The sequence below is a fragment of the Octopus bimaculoides genome, chromosome 9 (assembly GCF_001194135.2).
Source record: "Octopus bimaculoides isolate UCB-OBI-ISO-001 chromosome 9, ASM119413v2, whole genome shotgun sequence".
NCBI classification, from domain to species: domain Eukaryota; kingdom Metazoa; phylum Mollusca; class Cephalopoda; order Octopoda; family Octopodidae; genus Octopus; species Octopus bimaculoides.
The window spans coordinates 10,712,137-10,728,021 of record NC_068989.1 but is presented as its reverse complement, the minus strand read 5'-3'; the positions used below and the strand labels follow the sequence as shown (position 1 = coordinate 10,728,021).

The window sequence follows — 15,885 nt, the reverse complement described above, 5'->3', positions numbered from 1 at the left end:
ATAATAATAATAATAATAATAATAATAATAATAATAATAATAATAAAAGAAAAAAATCTTTCTAATTGATGTATCAATACCAGCAGATGACAACGTTTCTCTAAAAGAAATGGAGAAACTTTCAAAATACAAAGACCTGGAAATAGAGGTAACTCGAATGTGGAATCTAAAAACAGAAACAATTCCTATCATAGTAGGCGCCTTAGGTATAATAAAAAAAATATTCAGACAAATACATGACAAAAACACCAGGGCTTACAAGTATATATAACATACAGAAAATTGCACTACTGGGCACTGCACACATCCTACACAAAACACTTTCAATACAGTAATCATAAGAGCATCACAGCAAACCACAGCACATACCCAAGACACGCAGAGCTGGACTCGGTAGTGAAGTGAAAGCACGTTATAAAAATAAAACTACTGAATAATTATAATAATAATAATAATAATAATAATAATAATAATAATAATAATAATAAGACATTTACCTGTCGAGATAATATTAAGCAAGACAGGCCACATTCAATGTTTGCGTTTATGAAAACAGTAATATGATAAAAAAATTACATAAATATTAAATAACCGCAACATTAAAATTTGTGCTACAAATTATTGTTTCAATATTAGTGAAGATTTTTTTTTTTCACTATAACTGAGAGTTGTGTAGCTCTGACGCTGAAGTGTAGATCACACGCCACGCTCTAACATTACTGTATATACAAGTATAGGCCATCATTTGTAGTTATATAGACCAGTCGGTTCAAGTGAATTTATTATGGCTGAGTGCAGCAGTACTCCTATGTGTAATTTACATGATAGACACATATGATTATCTTTATTATTAGACAAAAATTAATGATTTCAGTTAAAGAGATATAGACAATCACCAGTCGCTACTAGTGACGGTGTTAAAAGATTGGAATTACTCTCTTTTGGTATTTCAAAACTTTATAACCCTTAAATAAGGATAAACTCACAGGGTAGCTAAAGTACTAACGTTTTGATAGAATTAAAGCCGGTGTTGTTTGTGTACTTATTGTTTAGCCATAGGACGGTTCTCATCGAATATCAATTCCGTCTCTATACCATCTTTTTTTTCTGGCCATGTACACCCGTGTGTATTATCGAATGTGATCTCAGGTGCGCACAACCAGAATGAAAGAAATTCGGTAACTATTTCTATCAGGTCGAGTGCTCATGAAGGGGCTTGCTCTTTGGCTCAATTCAGACTGTGTCCATGTTGTCTAAAAGCAAGAAGGCACAACTTTAAAGATATTTTGTTAAATATGGTTATGGAAACTTTATTGTTCCAATAAACTACAAGGAACTCGCCAGAAGATATGGGGAAAAATTGATTTGAAAAATTAAGCTAGAATACAATTGCTTTCCATATCACACACACAAACACACACACACACATACACATGTATACACACAAATGCATGAAGATAATCAATTCATTGGAAATATGCCTAGAAACTGATTAAATAGGATATACATCAAATTTGTCAGTTAAGCATTTAAAGAGAAAAAAAGAGAAAGAAAGAAAGATTTAAAGTATAAATGCAAAGATCGGGTTCGTTTTATTGCATTTTAAAAGTGCATTCTTAAAGATCTTACATAGATTTCTTTTATTTACAATATATATTGCTGTCTCCATACCATTATCATCGACTAGTTTATTGTCCTCTATTGATTAATTATTCTTCCTATTCTTCCTTTCCAGGTGTCAGACAACTATGTGATGATATCGAAACGATGCTTGGTTTCCGTCCCGGTTTCTACTGGAGGATTTGCTGGAAGTTCGTTACTCCAGTTCTTCTAATGGTATTGTTATTACCTTTTGGGTTGTTGTTTCTTTCTTTACAGGAATCTTATTTTAATAGTGTGTTTTTCTTGCACAATTAGGAGCAGCTCCGCTTGCCTAGAATATCTGCAATGGTTTCAAAAGGTTTTGTGTTTTTGCGTTTTTCTATTGTATTGAAAGCGATCTATGTAATATGTGTCGTGCATACCGTAAATCCTAGAGTATAGTCCGCCCTTGAATATAATACGCGGGGGATTTTTAGGGGGCTGTACCTCTGAAACACCGAGATCGACTTCGCGGGCGAAATGCTTAGCGGTATTTCGCCTGCCTTTACGTTCTGAATTCAAATTCCGCCGAGGTCGACTTTGCCTTTCAGGGTCGATAAAATAAGTACCAGTTGCATACTGAGGTCGATCTAATCGACTGGCCCCGTCCCCCAAAATTTCGGGCCTTGTGCCTAGAGTAGAAAAGAATCGTTAGCATGCCGGGTGAAATGCTGTTACGTTCTGAGTTCAAACTCTGCCGAGGTCGACTTTGTCTTTCATCCTTTCGGGGTCGATAAATTAAGTACCAGTTGCGTATTGGCGTCGATCTAATCGATTGACCCTCTCCCCAAAAATTTCGGGCCTTATGCCTGGAGTAGAAAAGAATCGTTAGCACGCCGGGAAAAATGTCTAGCGGCATTTCGTCCGGCTTCACGTTCTGAGTTCAAATTCCACTGGAGTCCACTTCGCCTTTTATCCTTTCAGAGTCGATAAAATAAGTACCAGTTGAGCACTGTGGTCGATGTAATCGACTCACATAACTCCCCTAAACTTGCTGGCCTAGTGTCAAAACTCAAAACCAATATTTAAACTGTACTCTCTCTTTCTACTGTCTTCCACTAATTGTTAATTGATTGTTTTCTCTTTGTATGCCATTCAGTTGTTTTTCTACTTACGTCAATGCGTTGTTGAATATGTTTACCATCATTTCAGCATGTCTATTAAACAAATGAAGTAGAAGTATTGGATTATATCATTTCCAGATGCCCTAAGTTGTTCGTTTTTTAATGGCGTCTGAATTGAGATTCTTTAGTTGTTTCGGTCTTGCGCAGCTGTTCGTTGTTTTGAACATTTTTTTCCCGTAAAATTTCTCTAAATTCTATATTTATGCATCACTTTTTCTTGATGATGCATTGATTACTGATATATTTTTAACCTATTTATTCCTGAAATTGTTTTGAAGTCGAAGTGTTTGTTGTGTTCGAATATTCGCTGTCGCTTTTCATATCGACAGATTTATTGTTGTTCAGCAAGATCTTTCGTTTCAAGTGTTCTTTCCTTTCGGCTGCGTCTTCTTTTTTATTCTTTTTCCTATTTATATTTCCGTAGCAACTGTCTCTCCATTTTTGTTTTTCTTTTCAACGACTGAGATATTTTTTTTCCTTTTATTTCCCATCTCTTCCTGCATGCTTGTTTACCACGTTACTTGCATGTAATTTTATATTCCCACATGAGATGATCTCAGGGAATTCCCTCTTGCCTTTCTAGCTACTGTTGTTTCTAGATATATTGATTTACTTTGTTTTTGTACTTGGCTTGCAAGGTTCTTGATGTGAACTTGTGTATTGAAACAGATTTTGTTGTATCTCAGGAAGGTCATTAGGCCAATAATAAACAGACGCATTGGTTCTGTTTCATTTCTTTTGTTATTATTATTCAACTAGTTAGCAGTATTTCGTCTGTCTTTATGTTCTGAGTTCAAATTCCGCTAAGGTCGACTTCGCCTTTCATCCTTTCCGGGTCGATAAATTAAGTACCAGTTGCGTACTGGAGTCGATTTAATCGACTGGCCCCCTCCCCAAAAATTTCGGGCCTTGTGCTTAGAGTAGAAAAGATTATTACTCAACAAGCTAATCATTTGGTGGAGGCGCGTGGCTTAGTGGTTAGGGTGTCAGCATCATGATCGCAAAATTGTGGTTTCGATTCCTGGACCGTGCGACGCGTTGTGTTCTTGAGCAAAACACCTCATTTCACGTTGCTCCAGTTCACTCAGCCGGCAAAAATGGGTAACGCTGCGATGGACTGGCGTCCCGTCCAGCTGGGGAACACATACGCCACTGAAATGGGAAACCGGGCCCATGAGCCTGGCTAGGCTTTAAAAGGGTGCGTTTATTTATTATTTATTTTAATCATTTAACCAATTAACTTATCGATTGTATGATTACTCGTTCGGTCAATCAACTAGATTCATCAGTCTTTCGTCACCATTCATGACCTCATCAATAACATGCCCCTATACTTCAGTTTTCCTTCGAAAGAATACTGACGAACCTGGCTGATTGTTTGCTCGACTGAGCGAGTAATAAACCAAGCAATCGATTAGTTAAATGGGTAAATGACAAACTGTTTGACTATTAATAATAAAGAGAAGTGAAATAAAACTAGTGCGTACGTTTAATACTAACAAAATGACCCTCCGAACACAACAAAATATTTGGTCCGTTTTAGTTTATGCCTGTTGCTATTATTTTTACTATGGTTTGACCTGGGTTTTTTATTGTTGCTACTATTTTATAAATAAGCTTTATCCTTCGGTATGTGTGTGGGGGTGGGGGGCGGTATTTCTTACGCCCATAACAATACATTATATCGATTTTAATTGTTTATTTCCATGTACAGACTATTATCATTTTCATAATTTTCACATTTAGAATGTTATATTATCAAATCTTTTTTTTATCTTCCTACTTTTCCTTGGTTTTGCTTTTACTGTATGAATCATAGTTGTTTGCGTCTTTGTTGCGTTTTTACTTCGTTCGTTTTCTCTTTTTTATTATTTCCTCTTTCTTTTAAGTGTTCTATTTCTCTGTTTCATGTTTTGAGAAAGTCTTCTTAGGTTAGCTAATCTATCGCGATCTATGTTTACTTCCATATCAGGAATATTTCCCCTGAAATATATACGTTTCGTCCGTCACTACGTTCTGAGTTCAAATTTCGCCGAGGTCGACTTTGCCTTTCAGCCTTCTGGGGTCGATAAAATAAGTACCAGTTAAACACTGGGGTCGATGTAATAGTCTAATCCCCACCTCCCCCAAGCTACCTTTATGGCAAAAATTTGAAATTATTGTTCAGTAGTTTTATTTTTATAACGTGCTTTCACTTCACTACCGAGCGCAGCTCTGTGCGCCTTGGGTATGTGCTGTGGTTTGCTGTGGTGCTCTTATGTTTACTGTATTGAAAGTGTTTTGCGTAGAATGTGTGCAGTACCCAGTAGTGCAATTTTCTGTATGTTATATATATTTGTAAGTCCTGGTGTTTTTGTTATGTATACACTATTATACATCTCTACGGTCTGGGTTTGTTGTTGTTGTTATTGTTATTATTATTATTATTATTATTATTATTATTATTATTATTATTATTGTTGTTGTTGTTGTTGTTGTTGTTGTTGAAGGCGGTGAGCTAGCAGAATCGTTAGCACGTCAGGCGAAATGCTTAGCGGTATTTCGTCTGCCTTTACGTTCTGAGTTCAAATTCCGCCGAGGTCGACTTTGCCTTTCGTCATTTCTGGGTTGATAAATTAAGTACCAGTTACATACTGGAGTCGATCTAATCCCCCAAAATTTCGGGGCCTTGTGCCTAGAGTAGAAAAGCTTCTTCTTCTTCTTCTTCTTATTATTATTATTATTATTATTATTATTATTATTATTATTATTATTATTATTATTATACCAATAGTTTCGTGAATAGAATTGGGGTTTCATATGTTTAACATTGTCGTACATGGTCGAACGGTTTGCTTTTCTGTTTCAGGAGTTATTTTGGTGTTTCGTTGTGTAGATTGTGTAATGTATAGAGTATGCGATGTGCAAGTTGTATTATGAGTATATGACAATTGTGTAGAAGGTGTTGTATTAATTGTTGGCTGGGTGCGGATTGTACCATAACGATAGGCGTCTGTGCTTTATTGTTTGAAGATTGTATAGAGTATGTGTTGCATTGAGTTGTGAAAATAAGTATTGCGTGGGATGTGGGAGGTACCTCAGTGGGGTGTGTTTTAGCTATATCTAAATGTTTAAGCACTGGTATGTTTTACTTTCATATAAAGCTTCTTTTTAGCTGGATTCTAGTTAATATTTCTATGCTTGCTCATACACAGAGAAATCGGTCTTTTCTTTGCATTCCTTTATCGCATTGTTGTTGTTGTTGTTGTTATTATTATTATTATTATTATTATTATTATTATTATTATTATTATTATTATTATTCCTTCGTAACACAGTGTAGGTAGAAATGCACCGGAGTCTTTAGTCATCTGTCAAGTCACAACAAAGACTTCAGACAGATAATATTTTCCTTAAGATGTGCGCTGTGCCCAATAAGGTTGCTTTTTGCAAGATATCAATCTTGCATGGGATTTCCAGTTGCCTTAAGAAGTTTTGAAGTTTCAACTGTATTGAGCCCAAAGTTCCGATCACCACTGGTATCACTTTTACATTACCCTCTCGCATTCCATGCAGTCTTGCCATTTCCACTTTCAATTCGGAGTACTTGGTGATTTTTTCAACCTCTTTACTCACAACATTCATGTCATTTGGTGTGGCTACATCAATGATCTGACAGTATTTGTCTTTCTTATTCAATATGACAATATCCGGCCGACGGTGTTCGATTACACGATCCGTCTGAAAATTACAGTCCCAGAGTATCGTTACTTTTCCATCCTCCTGCTTAACTTTATTTGGTACATGCTCATACCAGATCTCTGTTACTTCATATTGGTATTTACAGCATAAGAGCCAATGAAGATACACCCATACTTTATCGTGGCGGCTCTTGTATTCTTCTCGTGCAAGACTCTCACATCCATTTACCAAGTGGGTCACATTTTCCACATTCTTTCCACAGAGTCTGCATTTCTGGGTGTCAGAGGTTTTATAGAAGTTATACTTCACTGAATTGGTAGCGAGAGCCCGGTCTGGTGCAGCAATGATCAGGCTTTCGGTGGTACGCTTCAAATCACCTCGCTCAAGCCATGCCCACGATGCTGTATTCTTAACGTCCTGTGTATTACATTCAAACTGTCCATGCATTCTCATTTCAAGGTCTTCTTTTCTCTTCTCCTCAGCTCTTTCGTTAAACTCTTCCTTGCCCATCATTTCATCTGCATTTACACCCACATCTTTCACACCATATTTCAGCAGGTCTTCATTACTATTTATCAAATACTCGGCAAGCGTTCTCATTTCACTCCTTATACAATGGTCTATACTAATTAGTCCTCTGTCACCATTCTTTCTCTTCATATACAGTCTATTTAAGTTTGCTTTAGGATGTAGCGCCCCATGCAGCGTCATCAACTTTCTCGTCCTTACTCGGCAATTTCCCTACACCACTTTACGAGGCGGAGTAGGGAACTCAACAAAGATATCCCTCCGTAATTAATTAGAGCATTCTCCCTTATCTCTGTTTTTAAAACCTGGAATTGCCATTGCGGATTGTCATTGCTTTTATGTATTTCCAGAGGCCCAAGCTACCTGGCATAGAGACCATTTAAAGTTCTTAACATTCTCAGGCCGAATTTCATTCTCTCCAGCGGCCTTACTTTATTTCAATGTTTTAATCGCATCTATGACTTCATCTTCTATGAGTTAGTCTTTACCCTTAGATGCATCTCTTATCCACCAGATTTTATTGTGACTGAATTTAGGAGAACAGCAAAATATTCTCTCCACGTCACAAAGATGCTCTCCTTTGCAGACAAAGGAACCTCAGACGAGCTCTTAATGACAGCTGTAGAAGAAATCTTCTTGTTATGAAGCCGGTGGATGGTCTACCAGAATACTTTATTGACTAATCTAAAGTTAAAATACTGCTTCAACCCGAAGTCCTCCCGTGATTTAGCGTTTGGACATGCATAAAATATTCTTATCTACTCTAGGTATAAAGCCCGAAATTTTGGGGAAGGGGGCCAGTCGATTAGCTCGACTCCAGTACGCAACTGGTACTTAATTTATCGACCCCGAAAGGATAAAAGAAAAGTCGACCACGGTGGAATTTGAACTCAGAACTTAAAGGAAGACGAAATACGGCTAAACATTTCGCCCGGCGTGCTAATGATTCTGCCAGCTCGCCGCCTTGAGAGACATTAAATATTATTTATTTTATTGTTACTGTTCTCTTTGCATATTCCTCGGGTCATACTATTTTAAGCTTCAATTCATACCTGATTTCATATGCTTCCATGCACTTGCAGTATCACTAAGTTTTTTTTGGGTTTTTTTCATAATTGTTGCAGGTTTAATTTTTGATATAATACAGTTTCTATATATATACAACTTGAAAAACTCGAATAAACGATAAAATCTAAAAAGTTACTTTGTGTGATCATTCTTGCGTAGTCGCATAAAATTTGCAGATCCATTAGAAAAGAAAATATTTGTATATTCATGTGCACATTTTTGCAAGTCACGTGTCATGAGAACACTGGTTTCGTTATATATGGAATAAAGTATATATTTATACAGTCTGAAGAAAACAAAGTAAAAACCGAACAAGTTTTGTATCAGCATTATTGTGTTTAATATTTATCGTTTGACCTTGTAGATTTATTAATATAAAGCAAATATCTACAGGCATTTTCATCGTTCTCAAAAAATCATAAACTGACAAAAGAAATACGAAACCAAACTCATAATATTCCAAGTTATCTCACGAATGTTTAGTATAGTTAAAAGCTATTAACTTGAATTATTTTCCTTCTGTTCTTGTGTTACTGGTTTCAGCCATTGTGCTGCTGCCATGGTGGGGCAATTGCATTTGATAACAATACTTTTAACTTGTTATTTATTTCATCGTTCTGGTAAAATACGGTAATGCAAACGGGGCATAGACATAAAGGGAGATCATTTACTCGACATTAATACTGCAAGGTATCTCCATTCCTCCTAACTCTGGTATACATACATACATAAATACATATATACACATACACACACATATACACACATATATACATACATACATACATACATACATACATACATACATACATACATACATACATACATACATACAAGGCACTTACTTAGGCCCCTCGCTCACTATGGAGTATAAACCATCGACGACTTTTCTCTACTATTTCTGACAGTGGTCTGCCTTTTCTGCTTCTCTCCAGTTAGATCTGTGGAGGCGCAATGGCCCAGTGGTTAGGGCAGCGGACTCGCGGTCATAGGATCGCGGTTTCGATTCCCAGACCGGGCGTTGTGAGTGTTTATTGAGCGAAAACACCTAAAGTTCCACGAGGCTCCGGCAGGGGATGGTGGTGAACCCTGCTGTACTCTTTCACCACAATTTTCTCTCACTCTTACTTCCTGTTTCTGTTGTGCCTGTAATTCAAAGGGTCAGCCTTGTCACACTGTGTCACGCTGAATATCCCCGAGAACTACGTTAAGGATACACATGTCTGTGGAGTGCTCAGCCACTTGCACGTTAATTTCACGAGCAGGCTGTTCCGTTGATCGGATCAACTGGAACCCTCGACGTCGTAAGCGACGGAGTGCCAACAACCAGTTTGATCTCTTCTTCTTCGACTCTGTTTTTATGTTCAGTTAAAAACAATATTTCATTAATCTGATGGGTTACTCTATACCTTTGTAAAGTACATAACCTTTTTTATGCTTTACAACCTCTCCATGTTCACTTCTTAAACTTCAGTACTTCATCAAGCATTGCCAACCCCGCAAAACAAGCTCTGCAAGCACAAAAGAATACGCGACGCGCGTTTGTGTGTGCATATGTGTATTTGTATGAGTGTGTATATACATGCAGGTATTATTTTATCTTTTAACAGATCATTGTTATATCGAGTGTGGTAACCTACGAACCGTTGGAATATATAAGCTCCAAACACCATTACATCTACCCTCTCCATGCTAATGTTATCGGTTGGCTAATCGCAGGAGCATCGATGGCATTCATCCCAGCTATGGCAATTTATCAAATGACCAAATATGAAGGGACATTTAAAGAGGTGAGTTTCATTTCTATATCTTACGCTATTTTTCTTTCTTGTTTTTTTACTTGTTTTAATTAAATTTTTACTGAGCTCATTGTCATCATTGTAGTCCATTATGGGTGATAGTAACTGAAGAGATGACAAAATAAAAATATATGTAGTCTTGAAAGCTCAGTATAGACATAGAAGTCCTAATGGCTTAAGACAAACAGAACGATTCTGGAGCTTTGCTCTATCAGGGGTACGAAAGCAAAGTTAATGCTATATGTGTAACAGTAAGAGCAAGTGGAGAGTTTGTTTTCCAGAAAAACTAGAGAGAGAGAGAGAGAAACAGACAGACAGACTGAGAGGCAGACAGTACCATCATTATCAATAGGCTCCGAATGTTCTTGTTTCAACAGCACCACTGGCTGAAACTCTGAGAATGGTAAAAAAAACTCGCATCGCCCTCAGAAACTGGTAAAACTTCTTACCTGTGCGTCAACAACCGATTGTGACTGGGGAGGAGAGGAGGGATAATTTCTTGATTGATTCCTGAAAATGAAGACAAAGCGGTTCACTCCAAAGTTTCCAGAGTTGCGACCGAAGCCTCCTTACGAGCAACAACTTCCGTGATTTGCTACTGTGGATTTCCTCCTTTCAAACCCTATGGACAGAAATATGTAAATGACTTTTATTGGCACATGTGTAGCAGCTGGACTTTCTGCCTACTTGTGATTAGAACTGTCTTTCTTCTCAGTATCTACCATAGTACAAAACTCGTCTTGTGCAAACATTTTTTTGTGATTTCTTGAGGGCGTAAGGACCTGCATGTATGCCCATGGTGGCTTCATATCGAACGATACGTCGAACCTGACTTCCTGCGCATATTGCATCGCGAAAGTAGTTACGAGTCAAGAGTAGATGCAGTGACAGTGACACTCGTCTTTCGAGTGTGACCAGTTTATGGGCAGCCGTGTCTCGTACTATTTGGGCTTGTTCTTTCACCTTCTCAGTTTCAAAGATGGTGTATATCATCCTGTATCTATCTCCTACCTCTCCCAATGAAAACGAATATAATATAGTTTTACAAAGTATGTGCGTATGTGTGAATGTTATTAATGTTGATGCTATTTTATTGATAAGCATATTGTCTGCAATGTTAACTTTTTTAATGAGATGCAACTGATCTGTATGTTCTGTGGTATTTGTTACAAGATTCATCATTGGAAAAGTATTTATTTATCACATCTAACTAAGGCGGTGAGCTAGCAGAACCGTTAGCACGCCGGGTAAAAGTTTTAGCAGCTTTTCTCCCGTCTTTACGTTCTCAGTTCAAAGTGCGCCGAGGTCGAGGGTTGAATGAAACCGACTAGTTCTCTCCCCCAAAATTTCAGGCCTTGCGTCTATAGGAGAAAGGATATATTACATCTAATTTGATGTTCGAATCATGTCATGGAGAAAATAGTGTTTCGTTTTGTTCACCAGAGGACAGCATATCCTGATTTCTACCAAGGTAAACCTTCATTAGCCTACACACTTTCACGGCCTTCGTTGTGTTTATTCTATTTCAATCCCTCTTCACTTCACCTATAAATCTTATGGTCGATTTTATATTACAACATGTCGGGATTAATAAACTGATATTAATAATGCACCGAGAAAGATTTGCAGCGACCAAATATTCTGATATTTTGGAGATGAGGTAGGGAAGGAGGTTAGTGTGTTATACAGAATAAGTTCTGTTTTGCTGTGTCATATTACCGTGAAAAGATTATGCCTGAAGTGTGTTATGTGCATTGTGCTATTAAACTAAACGTGTATAGATTTTGAGTGCTGCGGAGCTATTTTTGGACTTTATATATATATAAAATTGTATGACTTGAAAGGCTTTTTATGTTTTGACTTCTATGACCTGAAAGAGCTTGTTTTAATTTGTCTGCCTGGACAAATATGTCTCTGATTATCGTACACATGTAACTGTTCCCATAATGATGCTGACACATGCTTAACAATACTATTAGGATATTAAAACTGTCAAATTATCAGAATCGTTAGAGCATTTGATTGAAAGCTTTGAAAGTACTCGTTTAGACTTTCAGTTCCTCGAATTCAAACACTACTGAGGTCGACGGTGTTGTTCGTCCTTTTTGAGATGATAATGTGCCAATTTAGTACTCGGGTTGATTCTTGTAAGGTGGTTAGAGTGCCGAACGAAATACCTTGTGGTATTTCATCCGGTTCTGTACGTTTTAGTCACAGTTTCTGAGCCGATGTCAACTTTGTCTTCTATCCTTCTGGAGTCGATAAAATAAAGTATCAGTCAAGTACTACTGTTGGTTTAATCGACTAACCTTTCTCAATTTTCTAGCATTGTGACTATATATAAGATAATTATTATCAGGGCATTAGATGACAGAAAGGATAGAGTGACGATATTCAGTTTCGTGTTCTTACCTTTTGAGTTCGAAATTCACCAGCGTCGACTTTGTCCTTCATATTTTTCGCCTGTTTTCTTGACGTGTACCTGAGTTGATTAAATTAAGTGGACGCTTCCTGAACCAACCATTATGATAGTGGGTTTACAAAATGATAGAACACCGGTTTAAATATACTCAAAATATATAATTTTATCCTGTACTTTCTGAGTTCAAATCCGACTTTACTGTTATTCCATGACTAATATAATAAGTTAACAGAAAACATTGTGATATATTCAATGAGCTAATAAACTTCTGAATAATGTGTGACTTTGTGGCAATGAATTAATCATTATTATAATTTTTATTTTTAGAAACTCGCCCTCTGTATATCACCTGAGTGGGAACATAGCGAGATTCGACGGACTAAATTTGTGAAAAGATTTGAGGTATATATAACATTTTACTTCGCATAACGTAAAGAGAAATATTAATGTAAATTATTTTGTTATTAAAACCCTATTTTTTTTTCCACACCAACTAACACCCTTAGAAATAATTTTAGTTATAGGATATAGTAATACTTGAAATTAGGTGTCCGGTCTCTGACTTATTTGGAAATAATCTGGATCATTACATATTTGAAACTAAACGATGAGAAACATTTTCATGTTCTTGATTGTAGACTAAGATTGTTAAGTGAAACAATAATTTTCTAATAATAATCTGTCTGGCGTGACACTAAATTCGGATTTTATTTATTATTTAAAAGATTTCTTACTGACTGTAGATGTATATTCGAAAATTAAAAGGACCACTCAAATTTTGGAAATTAGATTTACTTCAAACTAGGTGTGGTTTTAAAAAGGTTCTTAGTAAACTAGCTTCTCAAGCAAATATCATTACTAATTTTAGCATAAAAAGAGTACTCAATCTGAGGACTTTAAGGCGATCGTAAAAAATCGTTGTTAGTGAGATACAGTGACCTCATGACTCTTCAACAAATCTTAACAGATGTACAACCTGTTTATTTTAGAGTAGTGGAAACGGCTCAAGACAGTGAAGCTTGCTATCGCCAGCAATAAGTTGTCTTAGGAAATACTGAACACTCAGTATCCTAATGCACCTTCCTGTCTGTGTGTATCACAATGTGGGCTGGCTAACCAGTTTAGGCCGGAATAACTCGAGAATGAGGAATTTTTCATAAGCGCAGAAGGCTGATTTCGGAACTAACCGTATCATTACAAATGCGCTAAAAATACGGCACTACTATTAATGTAATCATAAAATGAATGAGTAGGGAATATATATTTCATATGAAACAAAAAGCTGTTTCGTTTTGCTTCTGTTGAAGCGCACAAATATATCCTAGTCGTTTCCTACAATTAGTTTACTTGTTCATCGTCTATCAATCCGGTATTTTATTCCTTCTAGCATCCTAGTATAAATCTTTACCTGGCCAATTTGTGTTCAACGCAGATGGGCTAATGAAACAATAGTAGTAACATATTGAGAGTTGCAAAAGAGTGAGTAAAGTACAAGACAACATACTGAATGACCAACGATTGGTATTTTGTCATTCGTATTGTACTCTCTCCACAGCCAAGATACTTAGCATTCAAAGTTTCAGTTCACGTAGTTTTAAACAGATAACACATGTTGATATAGCTTACCATAGTAGGTAGTGGCAACACTGGAAATCAGACGAATGTTTTGTTGGTAAGTACTATTCAGTTCTCTTGTTGATTTAACTGAAAATGACAGTCTAATCCATATGCACATATCTTTAAATATGAAGATGGTAGCTATTTCATTATGTGTTTGCTATAATTAATATAAGATCGATTTAGTCAACAATATTAGTATCCTCCAAAGACAATAGGATCTTATGCCAAGAGAAGAAAAATCAATACAGTTACATGGAATCTATTTAGTACCGTATTTGATGACATATATGATGTAATATTTTACCAAAAAGAAAATCTTAAAATGTCATCGCGTGTCCTATATTTGAGGTTGATACGATACTACATGCTTCAATGCACTAAAACCTTTTTCCCCGAAATGCACAGCTGAAATTGGGGTATGTCTTTTATGCTATCTGTCTAAATATGGGCTATCCTTACTTCCGTTTTCATTGAATCTATGAATCTATGATAACGCTTAACTTTTTTTTCTTTTCATTATCATTTCAGACCAGTCATTGGACAGCATTTTGAGAGAAAACGGTGTTCCAAAACAAAAAAAAAAATTGACACATCATTGGTCTGCAGACATTTTATTCTCGATGATAACCATCGGATGACAACTTTCATGTCTCGATATGTTGCAGATATTCGTTTTTATTTGTTATATTTTTTTTTTCAATCTTATATCACCAATTTTCTATATGAACTCCTGTAGGGAAAAACAAAACGATACGTCCTGTCAGACGTGGAGTTGAGTTTCAAATGAAACTACCACACACTCATATAAAAACTAACTAGAAGAGAAAGAGAAACAAGGACAACAACGACGACGATGACACTACTACAACTACTACTACTACTGCTACTACTACTCCGCTCTCTCACTCAATAATAATAATAATAATAATAATAATATAATAATAATAATAATAATAACAATAATAATAATAATAATAATAATAATAATAATAATAATAATAATAATAATATATTAATAATAGTAAATGAAGAAAAAGAAACATTAACAGAGAGAAACGAATATAAATGCAACGGCATTGAAAATTGTCCAAATTGCATGTATGTATATTACAGAGATTAAAAAAAGTGACAGTGATTTTCAAATGATTTAGAAATGTTATGAGCTACAACGTGAAATCCAAATCGATTATCATATGTGCACACACTACACACATATACACACGTACATATACATACACACACATACACACATACATACACACACATACACGCATTTATGCACATATCGCACATACACTCCAATGCATACACATGAATACTCACAAACTGCGAGAGAGATGAATAGATATCTAGACATACAGATAGACGGATGGATGGACACACGGGCAGATAAATGGATAAATGCATTCATGGATAGATGGATAGATGGATAGATGGATGGATATGCATGTACATATACATATATTTCTGTTATACACTTGAAAAGAATGAGTCATCATACATTGAAGATAAACTTCAGTAAGTGTAGCCACTACCTGTTAATCATTAGAAACTAAATATATTAAGAATGATAGGTTTTTGTCCAACTTTAATATATTCCTCCTAGTTTTAGACTTCATTTAGATGAAGGTGATGACGACGACAATGATGACGATAATTATGATAGCTTATGATCATTATGGTGACTTTTATTTTCTTAATCATTTAATAATAATAATAATAATAATAATAATAATAATAATAATAATAATAATAATAATGGAAAAACTTTCAAAATACAAAGACCTGGAAATAGAGATAACTCGAATGTGGAATCTAAAAACAGAAACAATTCCTATCATAGTAGGTGTCTTAGGTATAATAAAAAAATATTCAGACAAATACATAACAAAAACACCAGGACTTACAAATATATATAACATACAGAAAATTGCACTACTGGGTACTGCACACATTCTACGCAAAACACTTTCAATACAGTAAACATAAGAGCACCACAGCA

At 35.9% G+C, this 15,885-nt stretch overlaps 1 protein-coding gene across 2 annotated transcripts in view; it reads left to right on the top strand.

Annotated features, from left to right (window-relative positions):
• Positions 1–15,879, top strand: part of LOC106877345 (sodium-dependent noradrenaline transporter) — a 131,367-nt gene extending 115,488 nt beyond the window's left edge. The window contains exons 11-14 of one of the 2 annotated variants that reach the window (XM_014926226.2): positions 1,688–1,836; positions 9,653–9,832; positions 12,591–12,665; positions 14,412–15,879. In XM_014926226.2, coding sequence (XP_014781712.1) covers positions 1,688–1,836; positions 9,653–9,832; positions 12,591–12,665; positions 14,412–14,435 — 428 coding nt within the window. In that variant the 3' untranslated portion in view covers positions 14,436–15,879. Of the gene's footprint in view, positions 1–1,687; positions 1,837–9,652; positions 9,833–12,590; positions 12,666–14,411 lie in introns of those variants that run through there. The other variant, XM_052970413.1, reaches the window with a different exon arrangement.
• Positions 15,880–15,885: the final 6 nt, after the last annotated feature.